The sequence below is a fragment of the Salvelinus namaycush genome, chromosome 1 (assembly GCF_016432855.1).
Source record: "Salvelinus namaycush isolate Seneca chromosome 1, SaNama_1.0, whole genome shotgun sequence".
In the NCBI taxonomy this organism is placed as follows: Eukaryota; Metazoa; Chordata; class Actinopteri; order Salmoniformes; family Salmonidae; genus Salvelinus; species Salvelinus namaycush.
Window position 1 is genome coordinate 71,653,714 of NC_052307.1, and position 16,830 is coordinate 71,670,543.

General features: G+C 46.1%; 1 protein-coding gene across 1 annotated transcript in view; it reads right to left on the bottom strand.

The window, feature by feature from the left end:
• LOC120048252 (talin-2-like) overlaps positions 1-16,830 on the bottom strand; it is a 69,865-nt gene that overhangs the window by 1,016 nt on the left and 52,019 nt on the right. The window contains exons 46-55 of the mRNA XM_038994089.1: positions 6,908-7,091; positions 6,528-6,653; positions 5,394-5,510; positions 4,613-4,798; positions 4,246-4,353; positions 4,040-4,145; positions 3,410-3,534; positions 2,018-2,206; positions 1,678-1,860; positions 1,328-1,453 (exon numbers count right to left, since the gene is read on the bottom strand). Coding sequence (XP_038850017.1) covers positions 1,328-1,453; positions 1,678-1,860; positions 2,018-2,206; positions 3,410-3,534; positions 4,040-4,145; positions 4,246-4,353; positions 4,613-4,798; positions 5,394-5,510; positions 6,528-6,653; positions 6,908-7,091 — 1,450 coding nt within the window. The remainder of the gene's footprint in view (positions 1-1,327; positions 1,454-1,677; positions 1,861-2,017; positions 2,207-3,409; positions 3,535-4,039; positions 4,146-4,245; positions 4,354-4,612; positions 4,799-5,393; positions 5,511-6,527; positions 6,654-6,907; positions 7,092-16,830) is intronic.

Here is a 16,830-nt window from a genome sequence, read left to right on the forward strand (position 1 = left end):
TAGAACAGGCACCAGTTACTACACAACACCTAGCTAATTAACACTAGGATAGAACAGGCACCAGTTACTACACAACACCTAGCTAATTAACACTAGGATAGAACAGGCACCAGTTACTACACAACACCTAGCTAATTAACACTAGGATAGAACAGGCACCACTTACTACACAACACATAGCTATTTAACACTAGGATAGAACAGGCACCAGTTACTACACAACACATAGCTATTTAACACTAGGATAGAACAGGCACCACTTACTACACAACACCTAGCTAATTAACACTAGGATAGAACAGGCACCAGTTACTACACAACACCTAGCTAATTAACACTAGGATAGAACAGGCACCAGTTACTACACAACACCTAGCTAATTAACACTAGGATAGAACAGGCACCAGTTACTACACAACACCTAGCTAATTAACACTAGGATAGAACAGGCACCAGTTACTACACAACATCTAGCTAATTAACACTAGGATAGAACAGGCACCAGTTACTACACAACACCTAGCTAATTAACACTAGGATAGAACAGGCACCACTTACTACACAACACCTAGCTAATTAACACTAGGATAGAACAGGCACCAGTTACTACACAACACCTAGCTAATTAACACTAGGATAGAACAGGCACCACTTACTACACAACACCTAGCTAATTAACACTAGGATAGAACAGGCACCAGTTACTACACAACATCTAGCTAATTAACACTAGGATAGAACAGGCACCAGTTACTACACAACACCTAGCTAATTAACACTAGGATAGAACAGGCACCAGTTACTACACAACATCTAGCTAATTAACACTAGGATAGAACAGGCACCAGTTACTACACAACACCTAGCTAATTAACACTAGGATAGAACAGGCACCAGTTACTACACAACACCTAGCTAATTAACACTAGGATAGAACAGGCACCAGTTACTACACAACACCTAGCTAATTAACACTAGGATAGAACAGGCACCAGTTACTACACAACACCTAGCTAATTAACACTAGGATAGAACAGGCACCAGTTACTACACAACATCTAGCTAATTAACACTAGGATAGAACAGGCACCAGTTACTACACAACACCTAGCTAATTAACACTAGGATAGAACAGGCACCAGTTACTACACAACACCTGATTCAAAGCAGCCTGTACAACATACTGTACAGTGCTGTCAGCTCCTGATAAATGCTTGGAGTTGTTCTTAATGTGTCCACTTACAGAACTGAAAGGCTTGACAAGAGTAAATCTGGTTTGAACAGTCTACATTTCACTGTGGAGTCTGCCAGAGCCCTGAAGTCTCACCTGAGCGATTCCTCCCACAAACTTGGTCTTGACCACCACGTTGTCATCGTCTGCCTTGTGGAACGCTGCTTTCTGGGCCGCTCGGACCAGGTTGTCCGACGCCCTCTTTACTGCGTTACCAGCAGCCTTTGGGAGGACAGTCCATCAATATCATACCACATAACATGTTACAACTATTACACAATGCTAATAACAAGATGTGTGTTTGTGGGGTTACACTGAATTCCAAATTGACCCCGAGCCCCGTCTCCCCCTGCACCCCTCCAGATCTGAAACAATTAGATAGGCGTGTAAGATCTACAGGAGTGCCTAGGAGGCAAGGGGCAATTTGTTATTCATCATCCTAGTACCTGTAGTCTCCTCATGGCCTCAGAGTCCTGGTCAGCTTTAACCTTACAGGCCACTAGGAGCTGGGCTGTGGAGGCTGCCACCTGCTTGGCTGACGAGATCAGCTTCTCCTCACTGGCTTGGCCCTGGACCGAGGCATTAGCTGCCTCACACAGGTTACTGGTGGCTGCTGCTACCATCCTGGCCTGTAGGAGAGAACACAGAGAGAACGCTTCATATACATTTCAAAGATGCAATCCCTTACAATTATTGATGTGTTCATTCCAGCTCTTCCAAAAAAAGGATTGATAAACGTTATTTGGAGGCTTTATTTAGATTGTGTGTGTAGGTGTGTGTACGTACCGCTGAGATGAGACCCTGGGACCACTGACCATCATCCACTGCGTTAGCTGGAATAGAGCCCACCTTGCCCTGAGCCACCAGCTCTCTCTGGGCAGCTGAAGCAGACTTGACCAGGGCACTGGTGGCCGCAGCGATGGACTTAGCTGCTTCCAGGATCTGCTCCTCAAAGTCCAGCGTTTCATCTGCTTGCTGAAGGGGAGACGAGACAGTCACAACTCAGACGTCTCACAGGAAGAGACAAAGATAGGCAGCAATCATATTACATGGCAAACGTAATGGTTTTGATGTTGGAGTTTTAGAGTATAGCTGTTCAAGTCTTTCAATTTCAAAATAGTTCAATGACACAGATTGTTTACAAATCCGTACTGTCTGCACTACAGAAACTTCTCAGTAACATCTGTTATTTGGGGCAAACTAAACGAAGTAAGAACACAAAACACTTACAACTATTCTATGCCAAGTCATTCCAAGATTAGACCAGTCCCTCACACACACAGTCTGTAGACAGGGCGGGACACTGTAGAAATATGTTTGATATATAGTTGGATTGAATAACAACCTAATATATCAAACATATCAGACAGAGGCCTGCAGAGAAGGCTTCGAGGGTTTTTACTCTGATCAGAGGAGTACTTTGTATATAGGGACAGATGGGCTACAACTAGAACTACAGGACAGGAGGAGGGAGAGAGAGAAAGAAAGAGGGAGAGAAAGAGAGGGAGAGAAAAAGAGGGAGAGAAAAAGAGAGGGAGAGAGAAAGAGGGAGAGCGAGAGAGGGAGTGAGTGAGTGAGAAGGAAGGGAGGAACAGAAGGGTTAGAATCATAGACAGCAGGAAGGGGGGAGAAAGGGATTGAAAGAGGAAAAGAGTGAGGAGGGAGAGAGGAGGGAGCGGTGAGCAGAAGGTCAAAGTCAGAATAGAGTAGGGGGTTCCTCCTGAACAATGTTCATGATATCAGCTACAGACAGACTGATAGACTGGTAGACAGACGGGTGTACATATAGACGGTTGTACATACAGGTGTACAAACATGAATAAATCCAGAGACAGAGAGGTTGCCACTAGTTTCACTGTATGTGAGGAGAGACAATACAAGTATTAGACATTCAAATAGTGAATAGAGCATCACCCTCTGGATCTAACACTGACTCACGGTGACAGAACACCACAGAGTCTTAGTGTCAAAACTGATGAGACACCGTTTCTAAACAGACAGCCAAACACATAATGACAAACACCCCAACAAAGAGACAAGCACCAAGACAAAATTACTGACAGGATTGTCATTCTTGCTCCAACTTATGCATCCCATTTCTGTTATTAGTGTAGAAATTGGGGGTTAAAAATACCCATGTGGCTTGTGAGGTGTGTTGTGGGTGGTGTAGTCTCCTACCTTGGGCTTGGCTCTGGGTTTCAGCTGCTCCAGTTTCTTAGCCGCTGCTTCGATGGACGCTGCCGCCCCCAACAGCTCTGTCTCTGCTATCACTGTGGGGTCCTCTGGGTCCACCCACTCTGTGCCTGAAACACACACACAGTGAGTTACCACACACACAGCAGTGTATGAACAGAGCATGCCTCACAATATGGAGACCACAGAGACAGAACAAATGCCACAGCATGCACAGCAAATTAAGTGTGTTTAAGATTGAATCGCAATTATCTTATCAGTGACATTAAATATGCAAATGAAGAGCATCCAGACTGCAATGACATAGTGATGAGCATTTCACCATGTCTTTATGGTGAGAAGGAAACTAAAATGAAGAGCATGATGGATGAATGGGGATATTGTTAGACTAACGAGCCTGTAAAGAGGGACAATTCAACAATGAATCTCAATGGAATGGTCAGCCCTGAATCACAACTGGTTACATTCTTAACTTACCTCCATCTGTGGCAAAGAAGGCAGGAACAGACTGTTAAAAGAACACTCTGGATACATACAGTATATCTGCTAAATGATCATTACTGTCCTATATTATGAACCAGGCGTACAGTAGTTGAGTGAAGTGTCTTCTCTCACCTTTCATGGCCTCAGCAGTCTGGATGAGTTCAGTAACAGCTCCAGCAACACGTTTAGAGTAGAACACCAGCTGCTGCTTCTGCTCTGCTGTAGGCCCCTGGAGGACCTGGAGATACACCCAGAGTAGAGGTGGTTCAGGAAAACATCTCCATCATCACTATTACTCTATTCTCAATCACAGACATACCCACCCCCACCCAACTTACCAGCAGCACATGCTCCAGTAGGTCAATGTAACCTGTGGTGCACTCTGTCCCGTAGAGCAGCGCTCTGCTCCGTACGCCCTTGTTCACCTCCTGGTGGTAAGCTGCTTGCTGAGGGACACAGACACACAGTGTTAGGAGTCAGATGATCCACTTTCCAGGTGGTCAGTATGGATGAGATGAGGAGTAATATCAATATCTGTTCTTCCTCTAACATCTACAACGTTTAGGGCCTAGGGATGATCACAACCTCGCATATAGTCAGCATGTTGAAAATGGCCGTGCTGGTCAGGGTTTAACTATACAGGATAGAAGGGTAGGGGACAGAAGGTAGGGGGCATCTTCCCTAGTAAGGAGTATTGATCAGAACCTTGCATGTGGTCAGCATGTCGAAGATGGCCTTGCGACTCAGGTTAGCTGTGGAGATCACATCCTCCTGTCGTGCAGAGTTCCCAGCCGCCACTGCTTTGGCTGTTGCCGTGGTGATGCCCTTGGTCATGCGGATGAACTCTTCAGGCGTGGTCGACTTCTCCGGGACGTCCTTAGACTGGAACACCTGAAGAAATACAACACTCAATATGTTCTTAAAAACCTCACTGATTTAAAATATCAAACAGCTCTCCATATAATGTCGAATTGTACAGCTGTGTGCAGTAACACCTAACAGGGCTATGTCCTATAATGACCAAACACACAAGAGGCATACTAATGTGTCCCAATGTGGCAACCCTGGTTGTTGAGTTTTAACTCTGGTTTATCTTATTGATCCCATGGTAATAGCCGTGTTTGATCAAGGCTCTAGTTGTAGTAGCTGCACTAGGAGGCTGTCCTGGGGGGATACTGATAAAGCTTAGAGCTGGAACCACAAACTAATGGAGATCTGTGGTCCTCTGTCAGTTACTAAAGATAAGGATAGCAGGGAAAACACAAGGCCTGGGCCGTTCTAGAGTTCATCTAGTGACAAGTATATAAACCGTTATGGTTGATGATTCAATCTGTCAATGCTTTTATAGTATGTAACTATTAAAGCATTTACAGCTTAGCATGAGGACACGTTTAGGCCACAAAGCGTAAGTGAGAGAGCATGTCCATTGTCATCTATCCTAAGCAAGTCATTGATTAACTAAATAACTTTATAGATGATTGCTTACCGTGAGTTCCTGTTTAATACATTCAATGGTGGCCTCCAGGGCTCTGGTCCCCCGCGTGGCCTCGTCCTCCACAGCCTTCACCGTCTTCAGCAGGGACGTCACGTTGGTCACCATCACCTGGTGGGTTACCAGAGGGGGGACAATGGGGGAGACAGGTCCAAGGATGTCAGTGGGAGAGACAGCACTGGGGGGCATCAGAGAGACATCTTGCCTTTGGTGGGCGGAGAGATGAACCTTTTTTCCTGTTGACAGTTTGCGTGTGCTGTTGGTATTATTATGTACATAAACACCATATGGAACTGAAAGACGGGGAGCACAACAGCCATCAACATGAACCACAGCACTGCAGTTTGAGCTGAAATTAATAGAAGCCATACTCTACCTGTTATCTACCGTCTGTCTGCCTCAGGGCTTGGAGAAGGTCCAAAAGCAGGTTAAAAGGAGTTCCCTGGATTACTATGACTACGTCCCAAATGGTATCATATTCCCTATATAGTGCACTACTTTTAACCAGGGCCCCAAGTAGAGCACTATATAGGGAATAGGATACCATTTGGGACACAGGCCATCAGTCTGTTAAACTACATTTCCACCGCATGCGCTAGGTAGGTAGTGGCTGACAGTGATTTTAGATCTTGCTTCCTTTCCACTTGGCTGGGTCATTGACTAGCGCTGAGATGAGAGCATGGCGTTAGCATATAAGAGGTAGATGGGATGTTGATTAATGGCTAGGCCTAAAGGAGGGGGAGGAAATCTGCTGCTATGGCACACAACGACAGCATGCCTTCATCTGGTGTACTGGAAGCGCTCACCAGAACACCCTTTACGCACATATCAGACTGAGGAGGCATCCCGTTCACGTCTGCCATGTTTCTGGGGGACAACTGGGCGTAGATTACAAGATTTAATCTTACAATATTTTATTTCAGAGCACTAGACATAGTTCAAACAGAATGGGGCAGTTGCCCGGACACAGATTAAGCCTAGATTAAGCCTAGTGCTGGACTAAAAAGACAGTCAACAAGATGTATAATAACTGTATAATAAGCTACAGCCAGGAGGGATGACGATGCAACAATGCCTGTTAGAGACAGTGGCCTGAGAGTCCAATATTGGTCTCACTGGGTCTCCTACCTTGGCAGCACTTTTCAGCTGGTACATGGACGGGTCGTCTGCAGCCTTGCCCGCAGCACACTTAGTGGCTCCTATGAGCTCAGCCAGGGCCTTGGCCACGTCTTTCACTGCGTTGATCAGAACCACCTATACAGAACACACACATCAGCTTATTAAGGACACAACCCGGGGTAGAGTCCATCCCAGGTTGGGTACATCAATAGGTCCCCCTAAATAGCTACAGTACTTCCTACTTTTAATAGCAGTCTCTTTGAAGAAAGGAAAGTTGCAGTAGGCCTATGTTTTATTAATTAAAAACAGTCTAAAATGGTACAGTAATTCTGTCCACTAAGGACTGTTCTGGGAACAGAAGATGTCACCTAAAATGAATAATAGGTCACCTGTGTCTCTGGGTCGTCAGAGCCGATGCTGGCGGCGCCCAGTTTGACCACGTCAGTGAGCTGTGTGATGGTCTTAGCTGAGGACCGGGCAGCTTGGGCTAGTTTGTCCTGACCGGACGCTGCTCCAGACACTAACATCTTAGTGTCCTCCACCAGAGCCTTCGCTGTCTTCAATATGTTCTCCCTGGGAGGGGGTGCGGGGAGAGGGAGGAGAGACGGACGCAGACAAAGAGAGACCGAAGGAGGCGGTCAAATCTCTAAACTTCTACAGGTGTTACCATGGCTCATGGTTAAACATTACGTTTGTTTAAAATTCCAATGGTCTTAATACCATCCTGCTATGAGACGACCCTCCACCAACACAAAGATATGTCAAAACTCTTAACCCATTCAAAATGATAGCTCTTAACACTAGAACCCTAAAGCAGTCATTTTGACAGCTCATTAACTTTTTCGTTTTTATTACTCTGCCATTAACTCTTGCCCACTCCGTCCTTGACTTTTCCTAAATAAGTCTAAAAACACACCGCCGTCGTTAGAATCTTAATATCACAAATAGAACTGGTGTAATAACCAGTTATAGGAGGGCATGTCATTTCTTTGAATGGTTTTCCCCCCTTGCCCCTCCTCCTCCCAACAGTAGGGCCTGCTCTGCTCCTCCTCCTCCTCCCGACAGTAGGGCCTGCTCTGCTCCTCCTCCTCCTCCCGACAGTAGGGCCTGCTCTGCTCCTCCTCCCAACAGTAGGGCCTGCTCTGCTCCTCCTCCCAACAGTAGGGCCTGCTCTGCTCCTCCTCCCAACAGTAGGGCCTGCTCTGCTCCTCCTCCCAACAGTAGGGCCTGCTCTGCTCCTCCCAACAGTAGGGCCTGCTCTGCTCCTCCCAACAGTAGGGCCTGCTCTGCTCCTCCCAACAGTAGGGCCTGCTCTGCTCCTCCCAACAGTAGGGCCTGCTCTGCTCCTCCCAACAGTAGGGCCTGCTCTGCTCCTCCCAACAGTAGGGCCTGCTCTGCTCCTCCCAACAGTAGGGCCTGCTCTGCTCCTCCCAACAGTAGGGCCTGCTCTGCTCCTCCCAACAGTAGGGCCTGCTCTGCTCCTCCCAACAGTAGGGCCTGCTCTGCTCCTCCCAACAGTAGGGCCTGCTCTGCTCCTCCCAACAGTAGGGCCTGCTCTGCTCCTCCCAACAGTAGGGCCTGCTCTGCTCCTCCCAACAGTAGGGCCTGCTCTGCTCCTCCTCCTCCTCCCAACAGTAGGGCCTGCTCTGCTCCTCCTCCTCCCAACAGTAGGGCCTGCTCTGCTCCTCCTCTTCCCAACAGTAGGGCCTGCTCTGCTCCTGCTCCTCCCAACAGTAGGGCCTGCTCTGCTCCTCCTCCCAACAGTAGGGCCTGCTCTGCTCCTCCTCCCAACAGTAGGGCCTGCTCTGCTCCTCCCAACAGTAGGGCCTGCTCTGCTCCTCCCAACAGTAGGGCCTGCTCTGCTCCTCCTCCTCCCAACAGTAGGGCCTGCTCTGCTCCTCCTCCTCCCAACAGTAGGGCCTGCTCTGCTCCTCCTCCTCCCAACAGTAGGGCCTGCTCTGCTCCTCCTCTTCCCAACAGTAGGGCCTGCTCTGCTCCTGCTCCTGCTCCTCCCAACAGTAGGGCCTGCTCTGCTCCTCCTCCCAACAGTAGGGCCTGCTCTGCTCCTCCTCCCAACAGTAGGGCCTGCTCTGCTCCTCCCAACAGTAGGGCCTGCTCTGCTCCTCCCAACAGTAGGGCCTGCTCTGCTCCTCCTCCTCCCAACAGTAGGGCCTGCTCTGCTCCTCCCAACAGTAGGGCCTGCTCTGCTCCTCCCAACAGTAGGGCCTGCTCTGCTCCTCCCAACAGTAGGGCCTGCTCTGCTCCTCCCAACAGTAGGGCCTGCTCTGCTCCTCCCAACAGTAGGGCCTGCTCTGCTCCTCCTCCTCCCAACAGTAGGGCCTGCTCTGCTCCTCCTCCTCCCAACAGTAGGGCCTGCTCTGCTCCTCCTCCTCCCAACAGTAGGGCCTGCTCTGCTCCTCCTCCCAACAGTAGGGCCTGCTCTGCTCCTCCTCCCAACAGTAGGGCCTGCTCTGCTCCTCCTCCCAACAGTAGGGCCTGCTCTGCTCCTCCTCCCAACAGTAGGGCCTGCTCTGCTCCTCCTCCCAACAGTAGGGCCTGCTCTGCTCCTCCCAACAGTAGGGCCTGCTCTGCTCCTCCCAACAGTAGGGCCTGCTCTGCTCCTCCCAACAGTAGGGCCTGCTCTGCTCCTCCTCCTCCCAACAGTAGGGCCTGCTCTGCTCCTCCTCCCAACAGTAGGGCATGCTCTGCTCCTCCTCCCAACAGTAGGGCATGCTCTGCTCCTCCTCCCAACAGTAGGGCATGCTCTGCTCCTCCTCCCAACAGTAGGGCATGCTCTGCTCCTCCTCCTCCCAACAGTAGGGCCTGCACTGCTTCTCCCAACAGTAGGGCCTGCTCTGCTCCTCCTCCTCCCAACAGTAGGGCCTGCTCTGCTCCTCCTCCTCCCAACAGTGGGGCCTGCTCTGCTCCTCCTCCTCCCAACAGTAGGGCCTGCTCTGCTCCTCCTCCTCCCAACAGTAGGGCCTGCTCTGCTCCTCCTCCTCCCAACAGTAGGGCCTGCTCTGCTCCTCCTCCTCCCAACAGTAGGGCCTGCTCTGCTCCTCCTCCTCCCAACAGTAGGGCCTGCTCTGCTCCTCCTCCTCCCAACAGTAGGGCCTGCTCTGCTCCTCCTCCTCCCAACAGTAGGGCCTGCACTGCTTCTCCCAACAGTAGGGCCTGCACTGCTTCTCCCAACAGTAGGGCCTGCTCTGCTCCTCCTCCTCCCAACAGTAGGGCCTGCTCTGCTCCTCCTCCTCCCAACAGTAGGGCCTGCTCTGCTCCTCCCAACAGTAGGGCCTGCTCTGCTCCTCCTCTTCCCAACAGTAGGGCCTGCTCTGCTCCTCCCAACAGTAGGGCCTGCACTGCTTCTCCCAACAGTAGGGCCTGCACTGCTTCTCCCAACAGTAGGGCCTGCTCTGCTCCTCCTCCTCCCAACAGTAGGGCCTGCTCTGCTCCTCCCAACAGTAGGGCCTGCTCTGCTCCTCCCAACAGTAGGGCCTGCTCTGCTCCTCCTCTTCCCAACAGTAGGGCCTGCTCTGCTCCTCCTCTTCCCAACAGTAGGGCCTGCTCTGCTCCTCCTCTTCCCAACAGTAGGGCCTGCTCTGCTCCTCCTCCCAACAGTAGGGCCTGCTCTGCTCCTTCTTCCGACAGTTGAAAGTGGAGTCCCAAGTTGAAACTGAACCTAAACTAATTTCACACACACAACAGATGAAATAAATGAAGTAAAGTATGATGTGGAATCACCAATTGTGAATGAAGAACAGAGAGGGCCATTCTATTGTATTGATCCATTCTAATCATTATCTCAAAATGGTATGTTCCCTATATCAGCAAAACAAATCCAACCAGTCTTATGAGACCACTCTGGACTACTTGGAGGACGCTACACAGCGAGAGCGTAAATGTTGAACGGCTTTCAATCTCTGGGAAAATATCCACATCTCGCAGCAGGCACAAGTTTCAGAGAATGTGGTGATGAGGCTTGTGGAACCTTACATTAGCAAGGGGAGAACTGTCACCATGGACAACTTCTTCCCTTCACTGTCATTGGCGAACAAGTTGCTTGCAAAGAAAACAAGTATGGCAGGCACCATGAACAAACAGAGACGGGAGCACCCTCCCTCTGCACAAAATAAGGCACCTGCACAGCCATTGTACTCAACAACAGTGCTGAAGAATGACAAGACAACGGGACACAAGCAAGAGAAAACCGGATACTATTACACACTACAACCAAACAAAGGTATGTCCAAGTGTGTCAAGCAAGTGAAACTTGAGAAAATTGTGTCAACTGTTAGGACAAGGGATAATAGCTAAATTAAATCCAACTGATGAAGTACGAGCTGACAATAATTGTCTATTTTTGACTACTGTCATATTAACACATATTCATTGTAATGTCATTATTGCTGTTGTGCCAAGATTCACTATTTATCAAGACCACTTGGTGCCTAAAATGATGTTCAGGCTACTGATGTTATCATTTGACCGTGTGTCATTTGACCCTACTTCTAATGATGTTCAGGCTACTGATGTTATCATTTGACCGTGTGTCATTTGACCCTACTTCTAATGATGTTCAGGCTACTGATGTTGTCATTTGACTGTGTCTTTTTGACCCTACTTCTAATGATGTTCAGGCTACTGATGTTGTCATTTGACCGTGTCTTTTGACCCTACTTCTAATGATGTTCAGGCTACTGATGTTGTCATTTGACTGTGTCTTTTGACCCTACTTCTAATGATGTTCAGGCTACTGATGTTGTCATTTGACTGTGTCTTTTTGACCCTACTTCTAATGATGTTCAGGCTACTGATGTTGTCATTTGACCGTGTCTTTTGACCCTACTTCTAATGATGTTCAGGCTACTGATGTTGTCATTTAACCGTGTCTTTTGACCCTACTTCTAATGATGTTCAGGCTACTGATGTTGTCATTTGACCGTGTCTTTTGACCCTACTTCTAATGATGTTCAGGCTACTGATGTTCTCATTTGACCGTGTCTTTTGACCCTACTTCTAATGATGTTCAGGCTACTGATGTTGTCATTTAACCGTGCGTCTTTTGACCCTACTTCTAATGATGTTCAGGCTACTGATGTTGTCATTTGACTGTGTCTTTTTGACCCTACTTCTAATGATGTTCAGGCTACTGATGTTGTCATTTGACCGTGTCTTTTGACCCTACTTCTAATGATGTTCAGGCTACTGATGTTGTCATTTAACCGTGTCTTTTGACCCTACTTCTAATGATGTTCAGGCTACTGATGTTGTCATTTGACCGTGTCTTTTGACCCTACTTCTAATGATGTTCAGGCTACTGATGTTGTCATTTGACCGTGTCTTTTGACCCTACTTCTAATGATGTTCAGGCTACTGATGTTGTCATTTAACCGTGCGTCTTTTGACCCTACTTCTAATGATGTTCAGGCTACTGATGTTGTCATTTGACTGTGTCTTTTTGACCCTACTTCTAATGATGTTCAGGCTACTGATGTTGTCATTTGACCGTGTCTTTTGACCCTACTTCTAATGATGTTCAGGCTACTGATGTTGTCATTTAACCGTGTCTTTTGACCCTACTTCTAATGATGTTCAGGCTACTGATGTTGTCATTTGACCGTGTCTTTTGACCCTACTTCTAATGATGTTCAGGCTACTGATGTTGTCATTTAACCGTGCGTCTTTTGACCCTACTTCTAATGATGTTCAGGCTACTGATGTTGTCATTTGACCATGTCTTTTGACCCTACTTCTAATGATGTTCAGGCTACTGATGTTGTCATTTGACCGTGTCTTTTGACCCTACTTCTAATGATGTTCAGGCTACTGATGTTGTCATTTAACCGTGCGTCTTTTGACCCTACTTCTAATGATGTTCAGGCTACTGATGTTGTCTTTTGACCCTACTTCTAATGATGTTCAGGCTACTGATGTTGTCATTTGACTGTCTTTTTGACCCTACTTCTAATGATGTTCAGGCTACTGATGTTGTCATTTAACCGTGTCTTTTGACCCTACTTCTAATGATGTTCAGGCTACTGATGTTGTCATTTGACTGTGTCTTTTGACCCTACTTCTAATGATGTTCAGGCTACTGATGTTGTCATTTGACCGTGTCTTTTAACCCTACTTCTAATGATGTTCAGGCTACTGATGTTGTCATTTAACCGTGTCTTTTGACCCTACTTCTAATGATGTTCAGGCTACTGATGTTGTCATTTAACCGTGTCTTTTGACCCTACTTCTAATGATGTTCAGGCTACTGATGTTATCATTTGACCGTGTGTCATTTGACCCTACTTCTAATGATGTTCAGGCTACTGATGTTGTCATTTGACCGTGTCTTTTGACCCTACTTCTAATGATGTTCAGGCTACTGATGTTGTCATTTAACCGTGTCTTTTGACCCTACTTCTAATGATGTTCAGGCTACTGATGTTGTCATCATTTGACCATGTCTTTTGACCCTACTTCTAATGATGTTCAGGCTACTGATGTTGTCATTTGACTGTGTCTTTTGACCCTACTTCTAATGATGTTCAGGCTACTGATGTTGTCATTTGACTGTGTCTTTTTGACCCTACTTCTAATGATGTTCAGGCTACTGATGTTGTCATTTGACCGTGTCTTTTGACCCTACTTCTAATGATGTTCAGGCTACTGATGTTGTCATTTAACCGTGTCTTTTGACCCTACTTCTAATGATGTTCAGGCTACTGATGTTGTCATTTGACCGTGTCTTTTGACCCTACTTCTAATGATGTTCAGGCTACTGATGTTGTCATTTGACCGTGTCTTTTGACCCTACTTCTAATGATGTTCAGGCTACTGATGTTGTCATTTAACCGTGCGTCTTTTGACCCTACTTCTAATGATGTTCAGGCTACTGATGTTGTCATTTGACTGTGTCTTTTTGACCCTACTTCTAATGATGTTCAGGCTACTGATGTTGTCATTTGACCGTGTCTTTTGACCCTACTTCTAATGATGTTCAGGCTACTGATGTTGTCATTTAACCGTGTCTTTTGACCCTACTTCTAATGATGTTCAGGCTACTGATGTTGTCATTTGACCGTGTCTTTTGACCCTACTTCTAATGATGTTCAGGCTACTGATGTTGTCATTTGACCGTGTCTTTTGACCCTACTTCTAATGATGTTCAGGCTACTGATGTTGTCATTTAACCGTGCGTCTTTTGACCCTACTTCTAATGATGTTCAGGCTACTGATGTTGTCATTTGACTGTGTCTTTTTGACCCTACTTCTAATGATGTTCAGGCTACTGATGTTGTCATTTGACTGTGTCTTTTTGACCCTACTTCTAATGATGTTCAGGCTACTGATGTTGTCATTTGACCGTGTCTTTTGACCCTACTTCTAATGATGTTCAGGCTACTGATGTTGTCATTTAACCGTGTCTTTTGACCCTACTTCTAATGATGTTCAGGCTACTGATGTTGTCATTTGACCGTGTCTTTTGACCCTACTTCTAATGATGTTCAGGCTACTGACGTTGTCATTTAACCGTGCGTCTTTTGACCCTACTTCTAATGATGTTCAGGCTACTGATGTTGTCATTTAACCGTGCGTCTTTTGACCCTACTTCTAATGATGTTCAGGCTACTGATGTTGTCATTTGACCATGTCTTTTGACCCTACTTCTAATGATGTTCAGGCTACTGATGTTGTCATTTGACCGTGTCTTTTGACCCTACTTCTAATGATGTTCAGGCTACTGATGTTGTCTTTTGACCCTACTTCTAATGATGTTCAGGCTACTGATGTTGTCATTTGACTGTCTTTTTGACCCTACTTCTAATGATGTTCAGGCTACTGATGTTGTCATTTAACCGTGTCTTTTGACCCTACTTCTAATGATGTTCAGGCTACTGATGTTGTCATTTGACTGTGTCTTTTGACCCTACTTCTAATGATGTTCAGGCTACTGATGTTGTCATTTGACCGTGTCTTTTGACCCTACTTCTAATGATGTTCAGGCTACTGATGTTGTCATTTAACCGTGTCTTTTGACCCTACTTCTAATGATGTTCAGGCTACTGATGTTGTCATTTAACCGTGTCTTTTGACCCTACTTCTAATGATGTTCAGGCTACTGATGTTGTCATTTGACCGTGTCTTTTGACCCTACTTCTAATGATGTTCAGGCTACTGATGTTGTCATTTGACCATGTCTTTTGACCCTACTTCTAATGATGTTCAGGCTACTGATGTCATTTGACCGTGTCTTTTGACCCTACTTCTAATGATGTTCAGGCTACTGATGTTGTCATTTAACCGTGCGTCTTTTGACCCTACTTCTAATGATGTTCAGGCTACTGATGTTGTCATTTGACCATGTCTTTTGACCCTACTTCTAATGATGTTCAGGCTACTGATGTTGTCATTTGACCGTGTCTTTTGACCCTACTTCTAATGATGTTCAGGCTACTGATGTTGTCATTTAACCGTGCGTCTTTTGACCCTACTTCTAATGATGTTCAGGCTACTGATGTTGTCATTTGACCGTGTCTTTTGACCCTACTTCTAATGATGTTCAGGCTACTGATGTTGTCTTTTGACCATGTGTTTTGACCCTACTTCTAATGATGTTCAGGCTACTGATGTTGTCATTTAACCGTGTCTTTTGACCCTACTTCTAATGATGTTCAGGCTACTGATGTTGTCATTTAACCGTGTCTTTTGACCCTACTTCTAATGATGTTCAGGCTACTGATGTTGTCATTTAACCGTGCGTCTTTTGACCCTACTTCTAATGATGTTCAGGCTACTGATGTCATTTAACCGTGCGTCTTTTGACCCTACTTCTAATGATGTTCAGGCTACTGATGTTGTCATTTAACCGTGTCTTTTGACCCTACTTCTAATGATGTTCAGGCTACTGATGTTGTCATTTAACCGTGTCTTTTGACCCTACTTCTAATGATGTTCAGGCTACTGATGTTGTCATTTAACCGTGCGTCTTTTGACCCTACTTCTAATGATGTTCAGGCTACTGATGTTGTCATTTGACCATGTCTTTTGACCCTACTTCTAATGATGTTCAGGCTACTGATGTTGTCATTTGACCGTGTCTTTTGACCCTACTTCTAATGATGTTCAGGCTACTGATGTTGTCTTTTGACCCTACTTCTAATGATGTTCAGGCTACTGATGTTGTCATTTGACTGTCTTTTTGACCCTACTTCTAATGATGTTCAGGCTACTGATGTTGTCATTTAACCGTGTCTTTTGACCCTACTTCTAATGATGTTCAGGCTACTGATGTTGTCATTTGACTGTGTCTTTTGACCCTACTTCTAATGATGTTCAGGCTACTGATGTTGTCATTTGACCGTGTCTTTTGACCCTACTTCTAATGATGTTCAGGCTACTGATGTTGTCATTTAACCGTGTCTTTTGACCCTACTTCTAATGATGTTCAGGCTACTGATGTTGTCATTTAACCGTGTCTTTTGACCCTACTTCTAATGATGTTCAGGCTACTGATGTTGTCATTTGACCGTGTCTTTTGACCCTACTTCTAATGATGTTCAGGCTACTGATGTTGTCATTTGACCATGTCTTTTGACCCTACTTCTAATGATGTTCAGGCTACTGATGTCATTTGACCGTGTCTTTTGACCCTACTTCTAATGATGTTCAGGCTACTGATGTTGTCATTTAACCGTGCGTCTTTTGACCCTACTTCTAATGATGTTCAGGCTACTGATGTTGTCATTTGACCATGTCTTTTGACCCTACTTCTAATGATGTTCAGGCTACTGATGTTGTCATTTGACCGTGTCTTTTGACCCTACTTCTAATGATGTTCAGGCTACTGATGTTGTCATTTAACCGTGCGTCTTTTGACCCTACTTCTAATGATGTTCAGGCTACTGATGTTGTCATTTGACCGTGTCTTTTGACCCTACTTCTAATGATGTTCAGGCTACTGATGTTGTCTTTTGACCATGTGTTTTGACCCTACTTCTAATGATGTTCAGGCTACTGATGTTGTCATTTAACCGTGTCTTTTGACCCTACTTCTAATGATGTTCAGGCTACTGATGTTGTCATTTAACCGTGTCTTTTGACCCTACTTCTAATGATGTTCAGGCTACTGATGTTGTCATTTAACCGTGCGTCTTTTGACCCTACTTCTAATGATGTTCAGGCTACTGATGTCATTTAACCGTGCGTCTTTTGACCCTACTTCTAATGATGTTCAGGCTACTGATGTTGTCATTTAACCGTGTCTTTTGACCCTACTTCTAATGATGTTCAGGCTACTGATGTTGTCATTTAACCGTGT